This window comes from Lichenostomus cassidix, chromosome 10 (genome assembly GCF_008360975.1).
Source record: "Lichenostomus cassidix isolate B80296 chromosome 10, HeHo_3.0, whole genome shotgun sequence".
NCBI lineage: Eukaryota > Metazoa > Chordata > Aves > Passeriformes > Meliphagidae > Lichenostomus > Lichenostomus cassidix.
In genome coordinates, this window is record NC_139491.1 from 16,567,200 (window position 1) to 16,589,094 (window position 21,895).

General features: G+C 39.8%; 1 protein-coding gene across 5 annotated transcripts in view; it reads left to right on the forward strand.

The window, feature by feature from the left end:
• RAB8B (RAB8B, member RAS oncogene family) overlaps positions 1-16,009 on the forward strand; it is a 29,518-nt gene extending 13,509 nt beyond the window's left edge. Inside the window, exons 2-10 of one of the 5 annotated variants that reach the window (XM_085070879.1) lie at positions 2,887-2,947; positions 4,088-4,148; positions 5,519-5,596; positions 6,003-6,092; positions 6,616-6,681; positions 8,824-8,874; positions 9,369-9,393; positions 11,851-11,923; positions 15,822-16,009. In XM_085070879.1, the coding sequence (XP_084927005.1) occupies positions 2,887-2,947; positions 4,088-4,148; positions 5,519-5,596; positions 6,003-6,092; positions 6,616-6,681; positions 8,824-8,874; positions 9,369-9,393; positions 11,851-11,900 (482 nt within the window). In that variant the 3' untranslated portion in view covers positions 11,901-11,923; positions 15,822-16,009. Of the gene's footprint in view, positions 1-2,886; positions 2,948-4,087; positions 4,149-5,518; positions 5,597-6,002; positions 6,093-6,615; positions 6,682-8,823; positions 8,875-9,368; positions 13,570-15,821 lie in introns of those variants that run through there. The other 4 variants (XM_085070880.1, XM_085070878.1, XR_014854347.1 and 1 more) reach the window with 4 other exon arrangements.
• Positions 16,010-21,895: the final 5,886 nt, after the last annotated feature.

Genomic DNA, 21,895 nt, shown 5'->3' on the forward strand with positions numbered 1-21,895 from the left:
CCCTCAGCTACTTTCATGCCATGCTGCAAGGGAAATGCAAGCAATTAGAGCCCTAAATAATGCACAGTTCAGATTGCAGCCTGGGCTCCATCCTTGCAGAATGCAAGTTTGTGGTTTCTGCAGCAAATGCTTCTGTATAGCTCTGATCTAATATTTACTGGCATGGTAGGTGGGCACCAGTGTATCAGACTTTCATGTGACAACTCCACTTTAGCAGTTAAAGATAATTATCCTGCTAGCATTTGCTCTCTTAAGAATCAATCTGGATGTGTGTTTTCTAAAAGCTTCTAAAACTTAACTTCAGATGGACATCCAAATGTTTCTGGGCTTTTTCTCTCTATTGGAAAAACAGCATTTCATATTGCATTTTAAAACTGCAAGCTGTGTGATCCTTTGCAATCAAACTTTGATTCACAAATGACTCTTCTTTATTTGGCCTGAGTAACTTTTCAAACTTCTGTATCCCAGTGTCTGACTGTACAAAAGAAGAATGAATAAATACAGGAAGTCTTCTGTCAGGAATTACTGTTGAAATGCTGCTGTTGGAGTGTTTGACATGGTGTAATTTCAGTGTAGCTGTAACCAGATCGTGGCTTGTACTTAGCCATGCAAGTGCACTTGGCAGGAAGTGGCAGCACATGTCACCAGGCTTGCTCTGACCATGTGGAGCTCACCACTTCCTGATACTGAAGCGACAGAACAAAAGTAACATCAGTTTTTGGTTCACTTTAACCTTTAAAAAGTTGCAGTTGCAGAGGTACTTACAGAGGTGCTTACAGCCTTTCGCCTTATAGTCTTATTTTAGCTTTGAAATGAATCTTTGAGAGTCTTAATGAAGTTCATACTAGAAGTCTTAAGTTCTGAGAAAAGGTTTTTTGTGCAGGTCCTGACTTTTAGAAGTGAGCAAAGGAATGGTTGTATAAATCATTTCAGTGCTGCAAGGGAAATGAGTAACCACAAGAAACCAGTCTGTGCAAGACCTGGATTGGTTGGTGCACATGGGAAGCTTAGGCTGCAGTCAGGAGTCCTTCTCAGAAAGCCAACCCTACAGGAGTCTGTGACTGCTTGTGCTGATGTGTCCTAGCTTCAGTAGTTCACAGCGCAGGCAGAATTCTCTTTAAACCACTGCAGTCTCTGAACCTAGTTTTCCTGATAGTTGTTGTACTAAAGCTTCAGGCCTAGACACAAATGAGCTTTTAAAACTGATTTAATTTGCTGTTGCATGAAACAATGCTCTTTCCAGAGAAATCCGTATTTGTGCTTTATAACCTTTGAGGCCAAAACAAAATCTATTCAGAGCAAAGGTTATTTGTTTTCAGACCTGAATACAATTATCTGTGATTTCAGCAGCTGTGATTGCACCTAGTTAGGAGAAAAATCTTTACAACAAGGGAGGCAAAATCCTCTCCAGTGTAAAATGAAAACACTTGCCAAACTTGTTACATGGAACAGGGTTTTTCTGAAAGTACATATAATTCTCATGTCATTTTTAGAAGAGTGTGAATTAATAAAAGTATCTTTTTTCCTGTAAATCTACCAGTGAACCTTGTGAAATTGCAATTGTAGTAGTAATCATAGCATTTTAAATTAATGCAATTAATTTCATATGCTGTTAAAGTGCTGATGTGATATTTTTGCTCATAATTTGTATTCTAACTAATGAGCTGAACTATGTATCCATGGCACATTAAGATTAAGTGGCTGAAACTTGGTTTTTTTCAGTATATTAAAATAGTAATATTGCATGTGAGAAGAATGAAATTCAAATAGCTAATGAACATCGATACTTCATATTCAGATTCTACTGTGGTGTATTAAAAACTCCCATAGCTTCCTGTTTAATGGATGGATGAATTCTTAAGGCTAGAAACAGCATTTTTCCAATTAAGATACTCTTGATAATTGTCAATTAAATTTCATCTTAAGAAAGTTTATTTAATTTGTTCTAACTTAACCCCATCTTTTTCAAACTACAACTAAATGACAGCTATTTTGAAGAAAAAGTGAGCCATTTGTTTCCAAACCAACTCATTTGGGGGGTACTGTCACAGGATTGAAGAATCTGGCAGTCTTGTAGGAGTGAGACTTGAGCAGTCTCAATTTGACCTATGTTGTAGTATAGACTCAGAGCTGCAAAAGTTGAAGTAGTTAGGATAAAGGATAGTCTGTTTGGAAATACATTTCACCCCTCTAAACCTTAAAAAGATATTAATAAGTCCTGAAATAATTTTTTTAATATTTTTTAAAACCTATGGCTTAAAATCTGAAATTTGTTTTCAAAATCAAGCTGAGAACTGATGGGTATCATGTGGAAGTGTAAGGGGAAAAAGGAGAGATACTTTATGGAGCTTCCTAGAAAATCTAAATTGTGCCTAAATGAGTGTTCTTGAAAAAGAAGTCTTACATCTCCTGTGTTGTATTACAATTTACTGTGATGTCTGATTAGATTACATAAAAAGTAGATGTTGGTTTTGAAAAGGAGCTAAGGAGTCCCAGGATGTGCTTTTAACTCAGAGCCACAGGTACCAGGGAATTCACTTGAACTGCAGGGACTAGTCAAAAGTTCAGGAGAAATACACATTCAGACTAGTGACCTTATTGGTGTAAAATGGGAGATTTGGAGATCAAGCCTTAATCTAATGATCTTGACTAACTAGTAGTGAGTCTGAGTTTGGTCTACTTTCATTGTGCAGAATAATTTATCCTTGAGATGTTGGACATAGCTGAAAACCTTTGTGCATTCTCAGCACTTTTAAGTGTGTGGAAGAAATGGCAGCTTCAGAATAGTTCTTTTGACTGAGTTTGCTCTTACCAAATTGCCAGAAGGAAACAGAACACTTCCTTTTCATTAATTGCAAAACTTAAGAGTATCTCTTTGTCTGTCAGGAATCGACTTCAAGATCAGAACAGTAGAATTAGATGGAAAGAAAATCAAGCTACAGATATGGTAAGTATTCCAATGTAATTCAATTTTCGGAGACTTGAGTTCACTTAGAATACTTCATAGCTTTTGAGCTTCAGTGTACCAGAAGTTTCATAGCTTTTATTCACTGACTGTCCATAACTTTTATGCTTTCTTCTAGCTTGCTCTTGGAGTAGTTCTGCTTCAGCAGCACAGGAAATAGCCTGTTCACATGCAAGCATTGCAGCAACTTTTATCAGATGCTGTCCTGTTAAATGTGCTCTTAACTTTTCCTTATGGAGGAGAAATATTAACTCAGTAGCTGTAAACTAAAATATGCAAGCCAATAAAATGTAATCTCCTCTGATACTGTGATACCTGTTTCTACTCACCAAGGCACAGCTGAGTGATAATGCTCCCCTTCCTTGCATGGTGGCTTAGTAGAAACTGAGTCTTCTGATAGCAGCAGATGAGTATTTTTGGAGTAGTGTTGCTACTCTTGCCAAACTCTTAAAATGCTGCTGCTCTAGGGCTCTGGCTGATTTCTCATTTTCTAGCAAAGATCATTGTGATACTTGCATGTGAGCCAGAATGCTTGTGACTAAGGAGGTGCAGTACTAGAAGTGGCTGGTAAAAATTTTGTCTGTAATATTAGTTTAAAAAGCTGGTTTTTGTTAGACCTGTGGGGCTCAGCTCTCCAGAGGTGTGACTGGTAGCCAAACACTTGGGTCTGCTGGTTCACTCACGGGCAGGTCCTGCTTTCAAGCACCCAGGACAAAACCCCAGCACACTGAGGTGTGGCTGACTTCAGCAGCAAACTGTATGTGACAGTGCACTATCCTGAAGTATTTTACTGCTGTGTGTTTTAACTTTTGTTTAAGACAGGACTTGGATGCATTAGAGCTTTTTTTTTTTTTTAATTACAGTAGGGCAGGCTGTGTAGTGCTGAGTTTTATTGCTTGCATGGAAACCATGAATGGTTTTGTGCCATTTTTCTGGTGCTGCTCTAACCGGTGATGTAGTGAGGGTAGCTTGGGAGTGACAAAGCTGCTGAGGCTGAAGAAACTTGTGCAAACAGCCAAAGGTGTATTCTTCCTAATGAACAAGTATCAACGCATTGTTACTGTGTTTAAAAAGACATCTCTGATGAGTGTAAAACAAATCCTTTCTTTCACTGAACTGTAGGGACACAGCAGGCCAGGAGAGATTCCGCACAATCACGACAGCTTACTACAGAGGAGCCATGGTGAGTGCTCACACTTCAGAAAATCAAACTCAACTAGTGGAACTGGTTTGCTGTTCCTCAGGTTGTGTCGTGTAAGTCTTCCACTGGAGGACTGGATAATTGTGGCTTGAGATGTGGGGGATGAATGATTTGGTTTGGGGTTTTCTGTTTGTTTTTCCTTTTTTAAACGTGCTTGTACTTGGTCTAGGCCTGCTTTTTGTGATGAAACTTCAAGCCCTATTGTCTTTTTTAATATAATTAAAATTTCTGCAGATTTTAATAAAATAAATCACCAAGCTTTAATCAGACAGGTTTTGGTTTTTTTTAATGCAGTCAACCCCTTTAAACACTTGAAGTGTTTGAAAACTGGATAATTAATTACTTTAATATTAAAAGTGTGTTTCACTGAATTGCTTTTCATTAAGCCAGTAGAGAATGCAAAGTCTGGGCTAGAAATACAATCACCTGCAACACCTAGTGTTACTTTTTCTTCCATTGAGGGTGACTTGAAGTCAAAGTGAGCCTGCACTTTTCATGGTACAACTGCTTGCAATGGTTCTTAATGCTGGGATTTAAGATACTTTGTGTTGGGACACCTTTAATTTTGACTTGGTGATTACTACCTGTGCTGTTGTTACAGGTTCTTACTGCTTTGTTTGAGCAGATCTGGACATTCAAAGGCTGTGGGTCCAAATAACTCCACTGTTACAGAACACAGGGGGAAATAATAATGGTTGTGGCTCTGTATTGGAGCTTTCCAGTGCTTAAAAAGGCTTTGGCAGTGAGCTGGTCTTCTCCTCAGTCCACAGCCAAGGACTTTTCTTTGTCCTATGAGGAATGATTGGAAAGGCCTCAGGAAATTGAAGTGAACCTTGCATAAGGACAGAGGTCCTTAATGCAGTGGCTCTGTGGTTTCCCATGCTGTGCTAACTGTTGAGATCCCATGCCAGTATATGTACAGACCTGTTGGAAAGAGAAAGCTTCTGGGAGAGCTCCAGGGGCAGCTTTGCTGTGGAAGTGTCTGCTGGCCCCAGCAGATTGGAGCTCACAGGTTTGGCGTATTGGACTGCTTAAAGCTGCTGCATCTAAACCTGACTTTAACCCTAGAATTCTGGTTTCTGGTTTAGTAGAATTTCTAAACTCTGCCTGACGACAGGCTAATAATTAAAAGCTTTTTATAGGTGGTGTGTTTGACCTCTAACAGTGGCAAAAGATTTAAATAGTAATGTTTTGGGTAAATTCCCAGCCATGGCGTAATGCCTTGAGAAAAGACTTACTCACCTGTAATCCTATGTTGAATTTCTTTGGAAGTATAATTAAACCTACAGCATACATCAAAAGTCAGCCAATAGTATTATCTCATCTAACTAGATTTTCCTAACTTTATTTAGGGAATTATGCTGGTGTATGACATCACAAATGAAAAGTCTTTTGACAACATAAAAAACTGGATAAGAAACATAGAGGAGGTAAGTGCTTTGTTCCATCTTACGGTTTCCCTGAATAAAAATCAAGTAACTACTCACTTTTATTATAGTTGTCAACACATATGGCCTTGCACCACTTGGAAGTAAAGTGTGTAGTGTTACATTTCCAGAATAGCCAAATGCCTGTTCATATGTGCAGCCTGCTACAGAGCTCGTGGTACACATTTGATCTATAACAATACTTGGGCAAATGTAATCTAAGAGTATTTATTTCAACCTATTTTAGTATTTTAATTGCTTATTTCAAAAGTCAGTCTCTCTCAGTAATGCCTTCATAGTAGATAATTTCTCTAAAATGAAATTGTCTGTTGTGGAGGAGTTTGACACACAAGTTTCTTTTAAACAATGATGCACTTTGTTCCTGAGAGATTACTTTTTCTTCTTCCAGCATGCCTCTTCAGATGTAGAAAGAATGATCTTGGGTAACAAATGTGATATGAATGAAAAAAGACAAGTTTCAAAAGAGAAAGGCGAGAAGGTAAGATTTGGTAATATACCCTGTTTAGAAGCCTACTTTTCCTAGGATTCTAGCTTCTGGATGTTCGGTATGTTTTAGGTGTATGAGAGAGAATGGGTCTCAAATCTGTTGTTTCAGAAACTTTTATATGTACAGGATGCCAAGTTTGGGGAGTTTTGTTTTTAAATAGCACTTGACTGTCTTCAAGTTTGAATAAATTTAATGGTACTGTTGTTTTGAGGGCAAGATCCTGGAAAGAAAGTTGACCTTTGCTATAGCATGAAGTATTCTAGATCTCAGTATAAAGTTTTGTATATAGTGTTTTGACTTTATGTGAGGGTATGGCCAGTTCTAGGATTTTATCTAATTGTCTTCAATGTTCTTGCAAGAGAAAATAGAAGTGAAATTTGTTTGATTTGGTTTTTAAAGCTTGTTGCAGCATGCAGCACCTATTCTATTATGAACCTATTTTGAAACTATGTAGGAAACATTGGTTTTACAAAGGAACTTCAAAACCACTGAAAAACTTTAATCTGTCTTCCAGTTAGCAATTGATTATGGAATCAAGTTTTTGGAGACAAGTGCAAAGTCCAGCATAAACGTGGAAGAGGTAAGAGATGGGTGTTACACTTGGGTGTTTCTTGAATTACTTCTGTGGAGATACGTTCCATGATCTGCTGGGCTTTCTCACCTAGCCCAGGACCTGAAGTCCCAGCTGTGCTCCTGGGTCTACTGCTACAATCCAACTGTTGCTCATTTTCTGGTAATGTCTGAAATAGTTTTACGTATGGGTGTTAACAGAGTGGTCTACTATTACTGTAGCAAGTGGTTGCTTTAGATATCTGTGTCTTGCTATTTAAATTTCACGTCCTTTTGGACAAGGAATAGGTGTCATTTTAGAACAGTGCTTTGTGCAGGAAATGGGATTCAAGTTTTTTTCAGGATAATGTGCTACTGTGTCAGGAGCCTTCAGGTTACTACTAAATGCGTGCTGTGCAGATGAGACTGAAAAATTGTGTGTTAACCTGGAACACCAGGTCATAAGCTCATGTTAGAGGAGGAAGAAGACTTACAATGTTATCTACAGATTTACAATCTGTTTTCCTGCAAATAAATTTTATGCTAAGACCACAAGATCCCTATTTATGAGAGCATAAGGACATAGAGTCCTTAAGTCCATAAGGACAAGAGCATAAGGACATAGAGTCGGAAGGAAGAGTGGCTCAAGTCCAGTCTATCTTACCATAAATCACTCCTGTCATCTCAGGGAGAGTGGGGGGAGGATCTGAACTGTATGAAAAGTGTGGACAAAAAATAGCTATATCCAAAGGTAGTTACATTGAGATTCATTCATCATTCATTGTTCTTAAGTGTTGTCACTGTACGTAATCATTTAAAAGCTTTAATATGGGATATTCTTTACAAGTCCTGCAAACACCTACTTAATTCAGATCGTGCATCTGACCAATTAATTAGAAACTGAAGACATTGTTACTTTAAAATAACATGAGGGATGTTGTGCCAGCCAGATGTGTTTTTTTCTGATTGCAGGGTGATTGTTTTACCGGGTAGAGTTAGAATGGACTGATCCTGGTGCAGCACCTTGAACTGATTTTCACAGAATCCCTGTGGTTCTTAGAGCAGGCACTGGAAGTGGGACCATGGGCAGTTAATAGCAGAGTGGATAGTTGAGTTCCTCTGGACGGTTGACTTGCTCTGTCATGACGTGGCAGTTTCATTTTCAACTCCCGCAGGTCATGAAATGCACCACAACACACTAAATAGTTTGTGCTTACTCTAAACTATTTGGCTTTCTGAATATTTTTTTTAAATTGTCATGTGAATGGTGAAGAAAGCATTAAAAAAACGCAGCTGGTGTAGACATTTGGCAATCCCTAATGATTTAGTTTACTTTCCACCAAATACTTAACTTGGGGGGAATTACATGATTGTGATATTCTTGAGATCAGAAGTGAATTAATTTATTTTTTGTGATTTATTTACATTAAATTAATGTCTGTCTTTGGATATATTCCAAACACAATGAGAGGGGAAGTGTTTACACTTCTTACATTCTGGAACTGTCCTTTGATTATTAGAATCTCCAGATAGCCTAAAGTCTTGCTTTTTCCTGCTTCTGGGGAATTGCAGAATTTTCTTTCTACAGAAGTTTCCTTGCTCCTTCATACATTGAAATCTGGGATGCTGAGATATGCCAGAGATTTGCCAGAGTATTTATTGCCAGGGTTTTTTGTTTTGTTTTGCTTTGTTTTGTTTTTAATAGAGATATTGGAAGCTTAAATAGCCTTATAGATAGTCCAGGAGCAAAGCTTTTGGAGGACAGAAAGCAAGCTAACCCTAAAGTGAATGCCCACTCTTGCCCTCCTCAAGAGGGTTTCTAATTCTGATGGACAGTTCAGTTTGGGGGAGAAATAAAAACAGGATTAGTATATGCAGCCTTCTCTTCAGCTGATTTTTCTTTCTCCCCCCAGAGGTATGCAATGGGAAGGTCTTTTTACTTGCTTCAAGGATTGGTGAGATGGAAACTAAAAATAAATAGGGTTTTTTTGAAAGGATGTTTACTGAAGTTTTAGGTATACAGATACTGTACAGATCAGTAACTCAAAGTGCTTTTAGTGGCCTACAGAACACTGTATTGTTAATGTGTCTGGCTATTCCAAATCTATCGTGTACTTAATGTGTCTTATGACTAACTCTTGTTTGTTTTGTCTTTATTTCCACTCCTCACCAGGCGTTTTTCACACTTGCACGGGACATTATGACAAAGCTCAACAGAAAAATGGTTTGTATTTCCAATTATCATGCAAACTAGATACAGTGAGAAGACAGCTATCATAATTGGCTGAGTAGTAGCCCTACCAAAAAACTCCTGGGGATTACTGTAGGGATTACAGATAAATCACTAGCAAACAGTGATTTATCACACTTTGTAACACATCAGTGCATAACTATTCATTATTTTGCATGAACATTAATTATTGGGCAGCCTGAAACTGATGTGTTCTTCCAAAATGCAATAGTGCGATCTGTGCTTTACTATGTAGTCTCTTCTCCAGCTAATTCTTGAGATCTGGATTGTTATGTAAATGTTTATTTTTTGTATAGAGAGTTTTACCAAGTGATTAACTTGGTAAAAACTCCAAGTGAGGAGCTTAAGCTGCAGCAGATCTTTGCTCTGGTTATTGCCTTGCAAGCAGGGAAGTAGGGAGGGAGACTAGGAAAGCTAGAGGTATTTTTTTCTGCATTTTACGATGTTGATACTCTTTTCTCTTTCAGAATGACAACAGTTCGACGGGGGCAGGTGGGCCAGTAAAAATAACAGAAAATCGATCTAAGAAGAGCAGCTTCTTTCGATGCACGCTACTTTGATGAACTTCTAATGATAGACTGCAGCACACTTAGAACCTTTTCTGCTTCTTTGAAAGCACAGGGTCACAAAGCCTCAGAAATAATACCACCAAGCTGCTGCTGAGAGCTCCATTGAACGTAGACTGCGATACACAAATACCAAGTGGATTTTGCTCACTAAGCCTATTGACCTGTCAGGCTCTTCTTTCTCAGATATGGAAGCTATGAAGTGGAGACACAAATGCAAGATTTAACTTGTTTTCCTTTTTTACTTTCTGTTTATTGCCTGTTGCAAAAGCTGCTATGTTTCTTTTAACTTTGCACATCCATATTGGCCTCTTACTGCCTGTTACAGCACAATCTTACATTTGTATTTGCACAGTTTGACTTGTAAGATTCTTAACAGATTTGTGCACAGTTTTCTTTTTCGTTTTAAACAAATTTATTTTCAAGCAGAAGAGCCAGGGGAAAAATTAAGTCTCACTTCCATTATTTTCTATGCTGTATACTTGTGGCCATGCAGTATGGATGTTGTCGCTCTTAGTGATGAGAATTACTGTAACAATTGGCATTTAACAATTTGTACAGATTTTGTCTCTTAGATGCACAAATCTGTTTATGCAGAAGCTATGGCTTCTATTCTGAATGTAGTACGTTGCTTTTCTTTCCTTACCAGACTTAGCAAAGTTGTGTTCTGAATTGCCAGTCACTGTCTGATTCACAGATGCACCTTTCAGTTATTTGAATAAACACAGTGTCTTTCCTCACTTAACTTCCCTTTGTTAGCTCAGACTGTCTGCACCTTTTTTTGTTTCTGATGAGGAAGTACACTCTGGATTTGAAATCATCACCACAAATTGGCCTCGTCACTATCACTTAAGTGGCTTGTGGAAGCTGAATGCATGAGTTTTGAGTAACCTCTCTGTGGATTCACTTGTTCAGAAATGACTGCTTCTAAAGGTGACTTCCATTTCTACTCTTAGTTCTAAGGGTAGTTTGTTAACATCTGTAAGTGTCGACCCTTGACAACAGAGGTGTCCAAACCCAAGCTTCCTGGGCAGTTGCTAAAGTATCTCAAGTTTTGGCACTAAGGAAGCCTCGCATTAGGGCTATAATGTACTCCTAGTTATGCAGTTAATGCTGAATGTGTGTCTTTGGTCTCCTCGAGCAGTTGTTTTTTCATCAAAAACTGGTACAAAAACAGTGACCTAGACTGTTAGAAGCAGAGGTGAAACATAGTTGCCTTTTTTACTCAACTGAGCATTGTATAACCTAGTCTTTGTTCTACTACTTTTTTATTGTCTTCTGATAAATTTCCTTAATTTAAATTGAGGAAAATTAAAATTTTAATTGAGCAATTAAAACAGGTGCTTTAGTTCTGTTGGTGTGCCAAACGTGGACCATTGTAAGCTTTAACTACAAGTTTGTGTCCAGCATGTTTGCTGTTAGGGGATGGGTGTGTTCTGTCATTGTCAAAGGAAACGTCTGACGTGCTTGCTTTTGCTTCACTTCGTTGTCTGGAGTTGTAAACAGTGAGTTGGTTGCTACCACAGATAACCACTTCATTTTGTTGTGTCAGGTACTGAATTTGTCATCTCTGAGTCTGTTCCAAATAGTTTGAAAGTGAACAGGCCAATAGCGTTAGATTTAAAGCTTTTGATTTTAAAAGGTTTAATGTTAGTAGCTGGTTCCATAAAAGTTTTCAGTGGTTATCAACCTGTCCCCATGTGTAGTTTAATAGAAGTTGTTCTTGTAACTAGATGGTGGATCTCATGAACTGCTGTTGCTGCACTAGAACAGAGAAACCTTCATGGCAACAAGGTTTAGTGAAAAAACAAAGCAACCCTAACTGCTCTGTTGTCTACCCTTGATGTTTTTCTTGGACAGGCTAAAGCAGTTATGTTTTCTGTATGGTTAAAAAAAGTGCTTCTATACAGAAAGTGTTGTGACACCAATTATGAATGTTGTTTATTTTCAGTAATTTACCTCTGACTTATTTGGTGTCGTAATACTTTGATTTTTATCTCAGGGGTTGTCTGCAAACCAAAACTGACATGTTCTGTGTTTGGCACTGTTTACAGAATGCTTTGTATTGTTTTTCCTGTCTTGGCTGTGTGGTTAAATGTTCATTCAATATTAGTCTCCATGAACTTCCCTTTGAAAGAGCCTGTAAGTAGTAGAGTCTATGAAGTGCTTCTTGAAGCAGCAGCAAATTGGGGTATCTGCTCTGTACGGGGGAGGGTGGGAGGGAGAAAAAAAAAACTTGCTATTTTCTTACATTTAGCTGTGCTAAACTGTACATAAATGTGAGGTAAGACCATAGGAAATTCACTTTATGCATGAGAAAGACTGCAGTAAATATTTCACTTTGCTTATTGTTCATGTACAGTTCATCTTTTTCTATTTGTAGAAGAATTTAATGCAATTTTGTTGTCATCTGCTGAAACTGAAGAATTCTAATTTCATGTGGTCTTATGGATAAGGTAAAATGCAGATTTCTTTCTTTGTGTCTTTGCCCCCACCCCACTTCTCCAGCAGTATTAAATGGCTGAGTGGCTGCACTTTATCAGTGTGCTAACTTTTGGTCAGTAGAGACCTTTCTGTGTACAGTCTGCCCTGGCAGACATGGAAAAATGTGCTGTATCTTAGCGTGCAAATCAGCTGTATGTTTTACTGGGATATTTTAGCTCTGTTTTCCTCTAGACAAGCGGGTGATGATAATGGTATGTTCTGCCTACGCATCAGATGCTGGGTGTTACAGGCTTTTCTAATATCACTATGATTGTTTTGTGCAGTCTCTGTTGCTACTTTGCTCAAGACTATATAATCTTAAGTTTTGAAGGACTCTTAACTATACCTCAGTCAACTAGTTAGTACTCTAATGCCCATTAGAATGAAAGTCATGTACTTATTGTGCATTAAGCAGCAAATGTATTTCTGTTTTCTTCCAGACATTGCCATTAACCTTTCAGGAAAGCAGACATTTTTTGGTGGATTTCGATAAAACAAAAATGCTGCTTATGCTTTGGAGTTTTAGGAGAACTTTCCCTCAGCCCCATGCCTGTGCACTATTTGTTGACCAATATTTTTCTAAATGGTTTTAAAGAAAAGCCAAGTGAAAAACACTGGTCTCAGTGCTTTGCAATTTTAGCTTTCAGTCTGTGCTCAGCAAAACATGCACAAGAAGATTTTGTTGAGTGTATATAGAATATGTTATTTACTTATCTGGGAGTTCTAATATTGCTAAAGCTTAAACCACTCATGAAACTTAATGCAGCTCACTTTTCTCTTTGGGGGACAGTCTCAAAAATGCTGATTGACTTTTCAGACCTGTAGTTCCTTTTACAGAAGATATTTCCCATTGTAAGTAACTTTTTCATACTAGTCTGCTGAAGTTAAGTGAATTACGTGGATCATTTTCACAAGTGAATAAAGGAGTCTTGAATGTACATATCACATTAAAATATTGTGAATGCATAATGATTTGAAAGTACATGAATAATATGTAAAATGCATAAATGTGTTATTTGTGAAAATGCATCTGTTGTTTGGTTACCTGTTAATGTAATGGAATTTTTGCAATGTTAAACTTGCTAAGGATTGGTCTGTAAGTGATAATAGGTCTTTTTTCTCCTCCATTCACTGAACTGCTTATACCATTCTCATAAATAAAACTTGTATTTCTTTCTTCCAAAAACCGCAGGATTTACATTGATTTTTCTCGTTTCTGGTGAATTTAACTATTTCAGTGCATTCCTATGGCCTTACGAACATTTTTGCAAATAAAACTTCAATTACCATTATTTTAATGCTATATAGCTACTAAATTCAGAATAAAAAGTACAGTCCTTGAGAAAATGCTTAATTTTGAAATAGAAGTGTTCTACTGTGTGTGTTTAAGCACATTTTACCTCTGGTATAAAGGTGTAATGTGAAAATCTCCTGCAGATAAAAGTGAACTTGTCATGTGGTTAACTTGTAAACCTAATCATTAATTGTGTATTGATGTATATAGACAAAAAAACCAAACCCAGCTCCTAAAAAAACCTTCATAGTCCAATAGTTTTATTATTTCATGTGAACTTTTTTACAATGTGTGTCTCAAATAAAAGTTACATAATGAAAAGCATTTTGGAGTATTCTGTATTAAATATTCCATGTAATTTTTTTACCGTTGGCTTTTCCACTCTACTTCTGATGTGTTTGTTGTGGAAAGGCGGCTGGCTGAGTTGCATCTGTAAAGCTTAGTTTAACTGGTGATAAACCACAAGGGTTTTTGTCTGGTTTTACCTGTTCCTAAACTTGACTGTTCTTTAGAGTTGTCCAGAAAAATCCTTTATTCCTGTAGTGATTACTTGAATCTAAGTATATTATTTTGATAAGCTTCCATTTCCTACGAAACCATTTTTCCAGACATTTAGTGTCATGAAATGCCCTTTCAAAGTAACTTCTGAGCAATGCCTGTAAAGGTAATATGAGACACAATTTTCAGTATGATTAAGAATTATCTACTGACTTAAGCTGTTAACATTTTCTGATTTGTGGTTGCTTTAAATCAGCATTATGTGAAAGGTATGACTGAAATAACCTGAAGCACAAATGTCATTGCATCAATATAGCAAATATTGTTTGTCCAGCATCCTGCAACACTGAGCAACGAGTCCCAAATTGAGGGATTTGACAAATACCTTTTAGCTGTTATATTAGCAATAGTTTCTGCCTTTCAAATGATTGTCGTTTGGCACCAGCTCACAATTGGTATGAAAATTAGCAAACCTAAGGAAAGAAGGGTTTTATCTACCCAAGACAAAAAGCAGGTTAATAGTTCAGACATCCAAGTGGGCACCCTAAGGAATAAATGGGAAACTCATGGATGACAGCTTCTAAAGTGTGTGCTTTCTAGTTAAGAGTTCCATCCTTGTTACACCTCACTATTTCTTGATTCTGGTTTGCTTTGTTGTGCTTGTTTTCAGACTGCTTCTGGCAGACGAATTTGCTGCTTTAGGAGCAGCTGTTTAAGCATTATCTTACATATCCCCTAGATCTGAACTGGGTTTAGATGCTCAGCAGTCCTTGGGTCCTCACAGTAGTTAGTGACATTTTAAGTACATTTGCATTCTGCATTTGTTAAAAGGAAATAGCAGGCATACCTACATTACATAAAAATGGTGATTTATTACAGCTTCCATCTGGATCTATTTTTGCTTGCAGACAGCAATTATGATACAAATACTGCACACTTGTAGATTACAGGCAAGTTGTTGGTACACACACAGAATATATCCGTCTTTTATAATCTGGTAAACTGCCTTTTTCATAAATTACTCTTCTTCCAAATTGGTTGACTAGTGGCTCTGTAGAATTCGTGAAATATACTGAAATAATCCATATAAGATTTCACAATTTTTCTTCAGAAACATTCTAATCTTCAAGAGGTGATATACATAAACGAAGCCTTTATGTTGAATAATGTTCTGTCCATCTGGAGTTTTAAAGAAAGAGCATGGCATGGAATGCAAAACCTACTGAAAAGTTGTGCTCTTGGATGTGTTGTAGTTGCTTCAGAAATATTTTACTGTCTTCAGCAGAGCACATCAGCAATAAGCTGCTGGTGTGAACAAATGCTACACGAATTCTTCTGAGCACATTTTTGGTACTTAGTTCAGTTTGTGAAATAAAATCAGTTATGAGCAGGATATGAGCATTTTCCCCATCTGAGGAATTAACAAATTTAATGAATTGCGGAAAGTGTATGTAACTTAAACTGCACTACTGAATACAAAGTGACCAAGAACTTTGTGAACGTGCATTAAGTCTTGAGAATTCCACCCTAGTTAATCTTAAATACCTTCCTTGAGTAGGTGTTTGCGATGACTTACTGCAATTGTGACCTTTTCTGCCTATGCCACCCTCCCGAGGTGTGTGACACACAGCTCTGCCTGGTGTCCCACGGGCTCCTGTTTGGCACTGGCCTCTCAGATCCATGGACTTGCTTCAAAACAGGTTTTGATTTCTCAGGGAAACGCTACCGTTGTGCTCGCTGACCTTTCAGACTTGGTTTACCACCTTTGCAGAACAGCATAAAGCGGTGATGTTCCTGTGACACTTCCTTTGGGACAGGAGCTGGCAAGGCCCAGGGCTGCTGCCCTTCTTTGCTGTGTTCTCACTTCCAGTGCTGCCTCACCCACAGACATATTTTTATATTCAATGGAAAAGTGCAGACTTCACTTACTCAATTAACTACAAGTAAAGTGCAAATTATATAAATTATTTTTAAAGCCAAGTTGAATGTCTAATTTATTTTCATGCTGTTCACAAATCTGTACTGCTAGTTTTACTTACTTTTTTATCTTTCCTTTTTTTTCTTCCCCCCCCCTCCAGGCAACATAGGAACTAACTAGCTCTGGTCTCTATTCTAGATGAAGAACAGAATTTCTTCAAGACGGCTGAACAAGTTCTGTCCCTGTCTTAATGCTGCCAAATGCTTCTGAGCGTCCTCACCCAAGCTGCAATGACCTTGTAACCCTCACACTTGAGCTCTGAACCAATAAAACACAGGCAAAAGGCAACCACATGTGTCTTACATACTCTTTATGTGTAATTTTTCAGAATAGCACTGGTAGATGTATTTGAAATTAGGAAATGGCTGAGGAGCTCCTTGTGCCAGGTGTGGGGATGGGCAGGCCTTTAAAACCAGCTCTTGATTAATTAGTTGAGTTCCGCTGTGTTGCTTAGGCAGACACGGTTGTGTTACTCTGCGACTGCTTCGTCTGCTTGAAGGGAGGGCAGGGAGAAATCAGCGCTGCACGAGGCAGGGCTGGAGCCTTTCCCCTTCCTCCTCTGCTGCGTAGGAGCGGCGAGACCCCTGTGCCCGTCCCGCCGAGGGGATGAGGTGTGAGACCATTCTGCCCGTCCCGCCGAGGGGATGAGGTGTGAGACCATTCTGCCCGTCCCGCTGAGGGGATCAGGTGTGAGACCATTCTGCCCGTCCCGCCGAGGGGATGAGGTGTGAGACCATTCTGCCCGTCCCGCTGAGGGGATCAGCGGCGAGATCCCCCCTGCTTGTCCCGCTGAGATTAGCGGCGAGGGCCCCACTGCGTGTCGTGGTGAGGAGATCAGCGGCGAGAGCCCTCTGCCCGCCTCGCTGAGGGAATCAGCGGCGAGAGCGCCCTGCCTCTTTCGGTGAGGAAATAGCGGCGAGGGCTCCCCTGTCCGCCCCGCTGAGGGGAGCAGCGCCGGCCCGCTGGGCCTCGAGCCGCCCGCGCCCTCCTCGAAGCCCGAGCTGGGCGCGGCTCGGTGCCGGCGGCAGCCGCACGCCCCGGGCAGGCGCTGAGGGAGGGCGGCGGCCCGGCGGTCGGGGCAGAGGGCGCGGGGCCGCAGCGGCTCGGCGCTTTCCGCGCACGGTTGCGGAGGGGAGGCCGGCGGTGGGGATGGCTTCGAGATGCGCTTTTGTGAGATGGCGAAGGCAGCTCCCGCCCGCCCTCGCCTCTCCTCAGAGCTCCTGCGGGTACCCCACGCTCCGTCCCCGGGGTCTGGCGGGGACTGCGGGCGCTGCTCCCCGGGAAACCAGCGCGGTCCGGAGCGCGGCCTGGCAGGCCCAGGCGGCTGCCGGGGACCTTGGCCTAGGCTCCCCACAGCGATCCTCGGCGGCCGTAAATGTCCCCAGCGCCGTGTCCCACGGCCTCGGTCACCCTCTGGGCGGTGACCCGTCCGTGCGGGGTATGCCAGCCAGCTGCGGGCTGTGCTAGTGTGCACCTCGCAGCCGTGCCGCGGTGCCTGCGGATACAAACCGCAGGGATCTCCACATGATGGTCACTGCGGTTTGGTTACCCTTGGGGCCGTTCCTGAGGAAGCTCCCAGTGCTGGCTTACGGGGAGCGGCACGGCCTGGAGAGCGCCTAGGGCTGCGAGGCCTCTGCCCTGCGATGGTGGCCGCGGTGTCCAGCCGGGCTGTCCCAGCGGAGGTGTCCCAGCCGAGGTGTCCCAGCCGCGGTGTCCCAGCTGGGCTGTCCCAGCCGAGGTGTCCCACGCGGGGCAGGCCAGGCCCCGAGCCTCAGCCCCAAGCCCTGGCTCGCCGAGCTGTGCCCATTCCGGCTCTGGTGGAATGGGCCCTCCATTTCCATAGGTACTATTTCGTGTGCACTTTTGTGCATGCTCATTTTAAGTCCTTGTTGTTTCATTTCTGGTGCCTGGCTGGTATTCCCAAGAGCCGTAGCTATGGCAGCAAACAGACTCACCAGGAGTGTGTTTAGAAGCTGCTCCTGATTTTCTCTGTTTTTCTGCACGGTGTAGTTAGGCCGGTAGTCCTTTCTCTTTCACCATTAATGAAGTTTGCTTAAATGGGTAGGGTTATTTAACTGGTTTTTAACCACCCTGTCCACATCAGAGATGAAATTGCCGATTTAAATTTCTCTTTAAAATTATTTATTGTTATGGGAAATGCACTTTTTAGCATGTATTTGTTTTGTGGTATTTACTCTGCAACTCTCTAATCAATTTATTTCCATCGTGGAGATCCTTAGTAGAAATTTCAAATACTAGTGGAAAATGCAGTATGTGTAACAGTTCTTCAGGTTTTTTGTCCCCTCTTTAGTTCAAGGGCTTTTGCCTGGCTGGTCTCCCTGCTGCTTTCTTCCTGTGTTTTGTTCCTGTGCAAACTGGGGGTGGCTTTAAGCATCAGTGTGGAAAACTGTGCTCATCATTGGAGTGATGTTTTCTGTGCTGCTGCAGGAACTATTCTGATTTACCTATGACAGGCTTTTGAACTAAGTCATGGTATTTCATATTCACTGGAAATTGCTTAAGTGTGGAATCATATTGGACAAACAGCTAACACTATTTAGTATCAGCAGTTCTCTTGTGGCAACATAATTTCTCAAAATTTAGTTTTGATAATAGAAAATAAAATTATTGCAGCCTTAAACCAAATAATAAGATTTAGGAATGGTAATTTTAAAATTTGTTTATTTGGTGCAAATTGGAGATCAAACACAATTAATAGGGTGATCTGCTTCAGTTAACCCTTGAACTTTCTTTCATAAGAAGGCCCACCTTTAGGAAAGAAAGAGAATTTAAAACAAAGTTTATATTTCATTTATCTCTGATGCTATAATTTCAATGTGCCTCACTTTTTAGGGTGACACACCCTAAAAATTTAGAGTGGTGGGGTTTGCTACAGACCTAACTTTTTTAGCAAAGCAAGAAACTGCTCTTTGTATTTATTAAATACACATGGAAAGCAGAGAACAAAAGAGGAAACTGGTGTAAATTGTCTGCGCAACCTCTTTTGCTTTTTCACTTTCAGTGTAGCAATTCCAAAAGGAAAAGCCCTCCTCAGTAGTCCTCAAGAGGGCACTTGGCCTCAGGTTGAGAACAAGGTTACTAAGGTTTTGTTCAATTATTACTTTAAGAAAATCATAGAGGAAAAAATGTACAACCTAGGAAATATTTCGATTTTGTCAATGTTTTTCTAGTGGATGAATTCCTGGGAGATTTTATAAGACTTATGCGATATTTACAGAAGCTGTTATAGTTCTGTAACAACAGCTTAGAAATGTTTGGTGCTGGTAGCCTTTAGGCAATCTGGTGGAAAAGTGAACCAGTGAACGTAAACTCACAGGATCATGGTGTCTGTGCAAATATGAGGTGTGATTATTAATTGAAGAGAAGTGGGTGCTATTTGAATTTATCAGTGAAAAATGAGATGCATCCAAAGTGACTCAATTTTCACTCATTAGTTTTGACAGCTGTGTGTGTTATTAATTGATAGAAGCCTCTTTAGTAAGTTATTGTTGCTATTGCTTAAAAAGACTTGGTGTCCTGGGAAGATATTTGGGTCAATAGTATGTAACTATTAAATTTATATTGTATGTGCCTGCAAAAATATTTTAATATACAAAAGACCATAGGTGCTTAGTTTGGCAGAAAAATATTCCTTGAGTATAGCACTTGACTTTCAATTCCTTGTTCCACAGTACGTGTTCTGGCATTCATGTTTATTTTTACATTTCCTTTTGCTATTGTTTCCAAACTTGACTGTGTGGTGTTGAGAGGAAGTAAAAGAAGTGACAGCTTTTCTGACTTTCTCATGTGTGAGTCACTAGATGGTGCCATTTCACTTCTCTGGAATCAGAAACTATCTTACATACTCTTTTTAGTAACAGTTATTGGTTATGTTTTTAAAAGAAAACAATTGGTCTTCTGAATTCTCTTCTTGAAACTATTGCTTTTTTTTCTGATACTATGCAATATAGGTGTTTTGATCAAATGAAAGTAATGTATTAATGAAAATGTACAAAATTTTAAAGTTCTTTTAAATTTTGATCAACTTTCAGTTTTATATTCATTTACATATTTTGCTGATGTAACGGTGAGACTGGACTTGACAAAAATACAGATTTTAAATATCTAATTGTTTGAGGGTCTTTAAGTATCTGCAGCTAATGTGAATTAGGATTCACATACTGCTTCAGTTGAGGCATAGTGGTTTTCATCCACCGGCAGCTGCTCTGCATGTCTCTGTGTACTAAGAACTGAAAAGCACAGAGTTGACAGTGGCTCATTTATATCTCTTGCTGTAGTCCTGGGATATCACAGAAACTGCATTGAGCAGTTTCATGTAACATGCTAAAAGTTGTTTGGGGAACTGTTGTTTCATAATGTCATGTAGAAAAGGTACATCACACAATTCGTGTGCTGACTGGAAATTAGGTACGAGTGATGGATATTATTTCCAAGTTTAACCACTTAATTTTCTGTTTAGCTTATCAGAAATGGAGAGGCTTCCAAAACCATTTTTGCAAAATGGCTTGGACACCTCTTTTGTGAGAACTGTAAAATTACATTCACAGCAATACTTGTTATTAATAAAATTGCTTATTTTGAGAGATCCTAATATTCGGTTTGACTTGCTCGCCATCAGTTTTTTCTCTGTGAGAAATGATGTCACAAATTTGTAGCTGCCATGTTGTGTGGTAGAAAGTCTTTTACAATTGGACAAGGTGCAGTGAGTTAGGTTCGTTATGGAGCAACTTAATCAGTTTGAGAAGAAGCAGTGAATACTTAAGTTGTGTAAAACTGTGCTGTTAACAGGTTATTGTTCTGAGCTGGAATGTGGGCAGAGCCTCTGGAACTTTTACCATTATCAAGCAATCTAAAGCCACCAAAAGGCCTAACTGGTTGGTTGTGAGCTGCTTGGTTTCCCAAGGCTTCCAAGTCACTCACTGTCCCTTTGTTACCTCTTACATATTTTGTGGAGAGCCAAGCACATCCTAAACGTGCACAGTAGAGAAATGGAGAGTTCAGCACATGCTGGTGCTGGACCCTTGAGCTGAGTGAGCTCCACCTTCCTGGCAGTGGGATGCCTCTCCCCCAAGTGTTGCCATGGAGGGCCAGCAAATCACTCATGTTTTTTCACCCACTCTGAAAGATAGACATGGTGGGAAATGTTGTGTGTGTGTTACAAAGTCTCCTGTGCGCTTTTGTTGGGCTTAATTAAAGTACAGGGAATTTGAAATCTGTAAACGTTTCCTGCTGAATAAGCAGCTAAAACTGAAACAAGGTGTCATATTTTACTTTTTTGTGATGTTTCTGATTATGTGACATTTTTGAAATGTAGAACATATAAATATTGCCTTCTTTTAAAGGTGTGTGTGGTAGGTTAAGCTCTAATATGCATTTTCTAATGATGAAGGAAAATGTCTTTTAAATAGAAAGAAAAAACCAAGAAAAATAAAGTGAAAGCCTTCATAAGATTTTAATATTCCTTGCAAGCTAATAATAAACACCTCAGTGTCTTGCTGAATTTTTTATCTCCTAAGCTATGTTTGTGGTTGAAAAAAAGCCCACACCACAATTAAGTTATAAACTGATTTTTCAAAATATACTCAATGCATAAGAATAACTATTTACAATTTCCTTTTAGAATTTCCGAAAATTTGATTACTTGCAAATAAAAAAGCCTTGCCAGTGGTGCTGGTTGTTCAGAGCCACTTGATGGCATCTGCCTTGTGAGTTCACCAGTTCCATTTCCTTCAGGTCTTGACAGAAAGGAAGTGAAAAGTGGGGCAGATCATCAAGTGCATGTAGAATGCACAGAGGTACAACCTGGTGATCTGCTTGTAGTGTGAAAGTTCATGGGAATATCCCACCCAGCAGCTGTCCACATCAGGGTACCCAGCTGCCCAGTCATGAGATAGAAATGTTTTCTATATCTTTGTTGCTTGCTGTGTTACTGGGTCTGCTGATCCTGTGCACTGAAATGCATGAAATGGGGGCAGACAGCTGCAGCCAGCACACTGATGTTTACAGGACCCTGGCTTTTTGAAAATCTCTGATTCCTTTAAAATGATGCCTTTTCATTTCAGCCTCCCCAGCTGTTTGACACCAAGCCATCTCTTCCCATGTGAAGAGCTTTGGATGTTACATTCCTGGTACTTGGTTGAGCTACCTTTATTT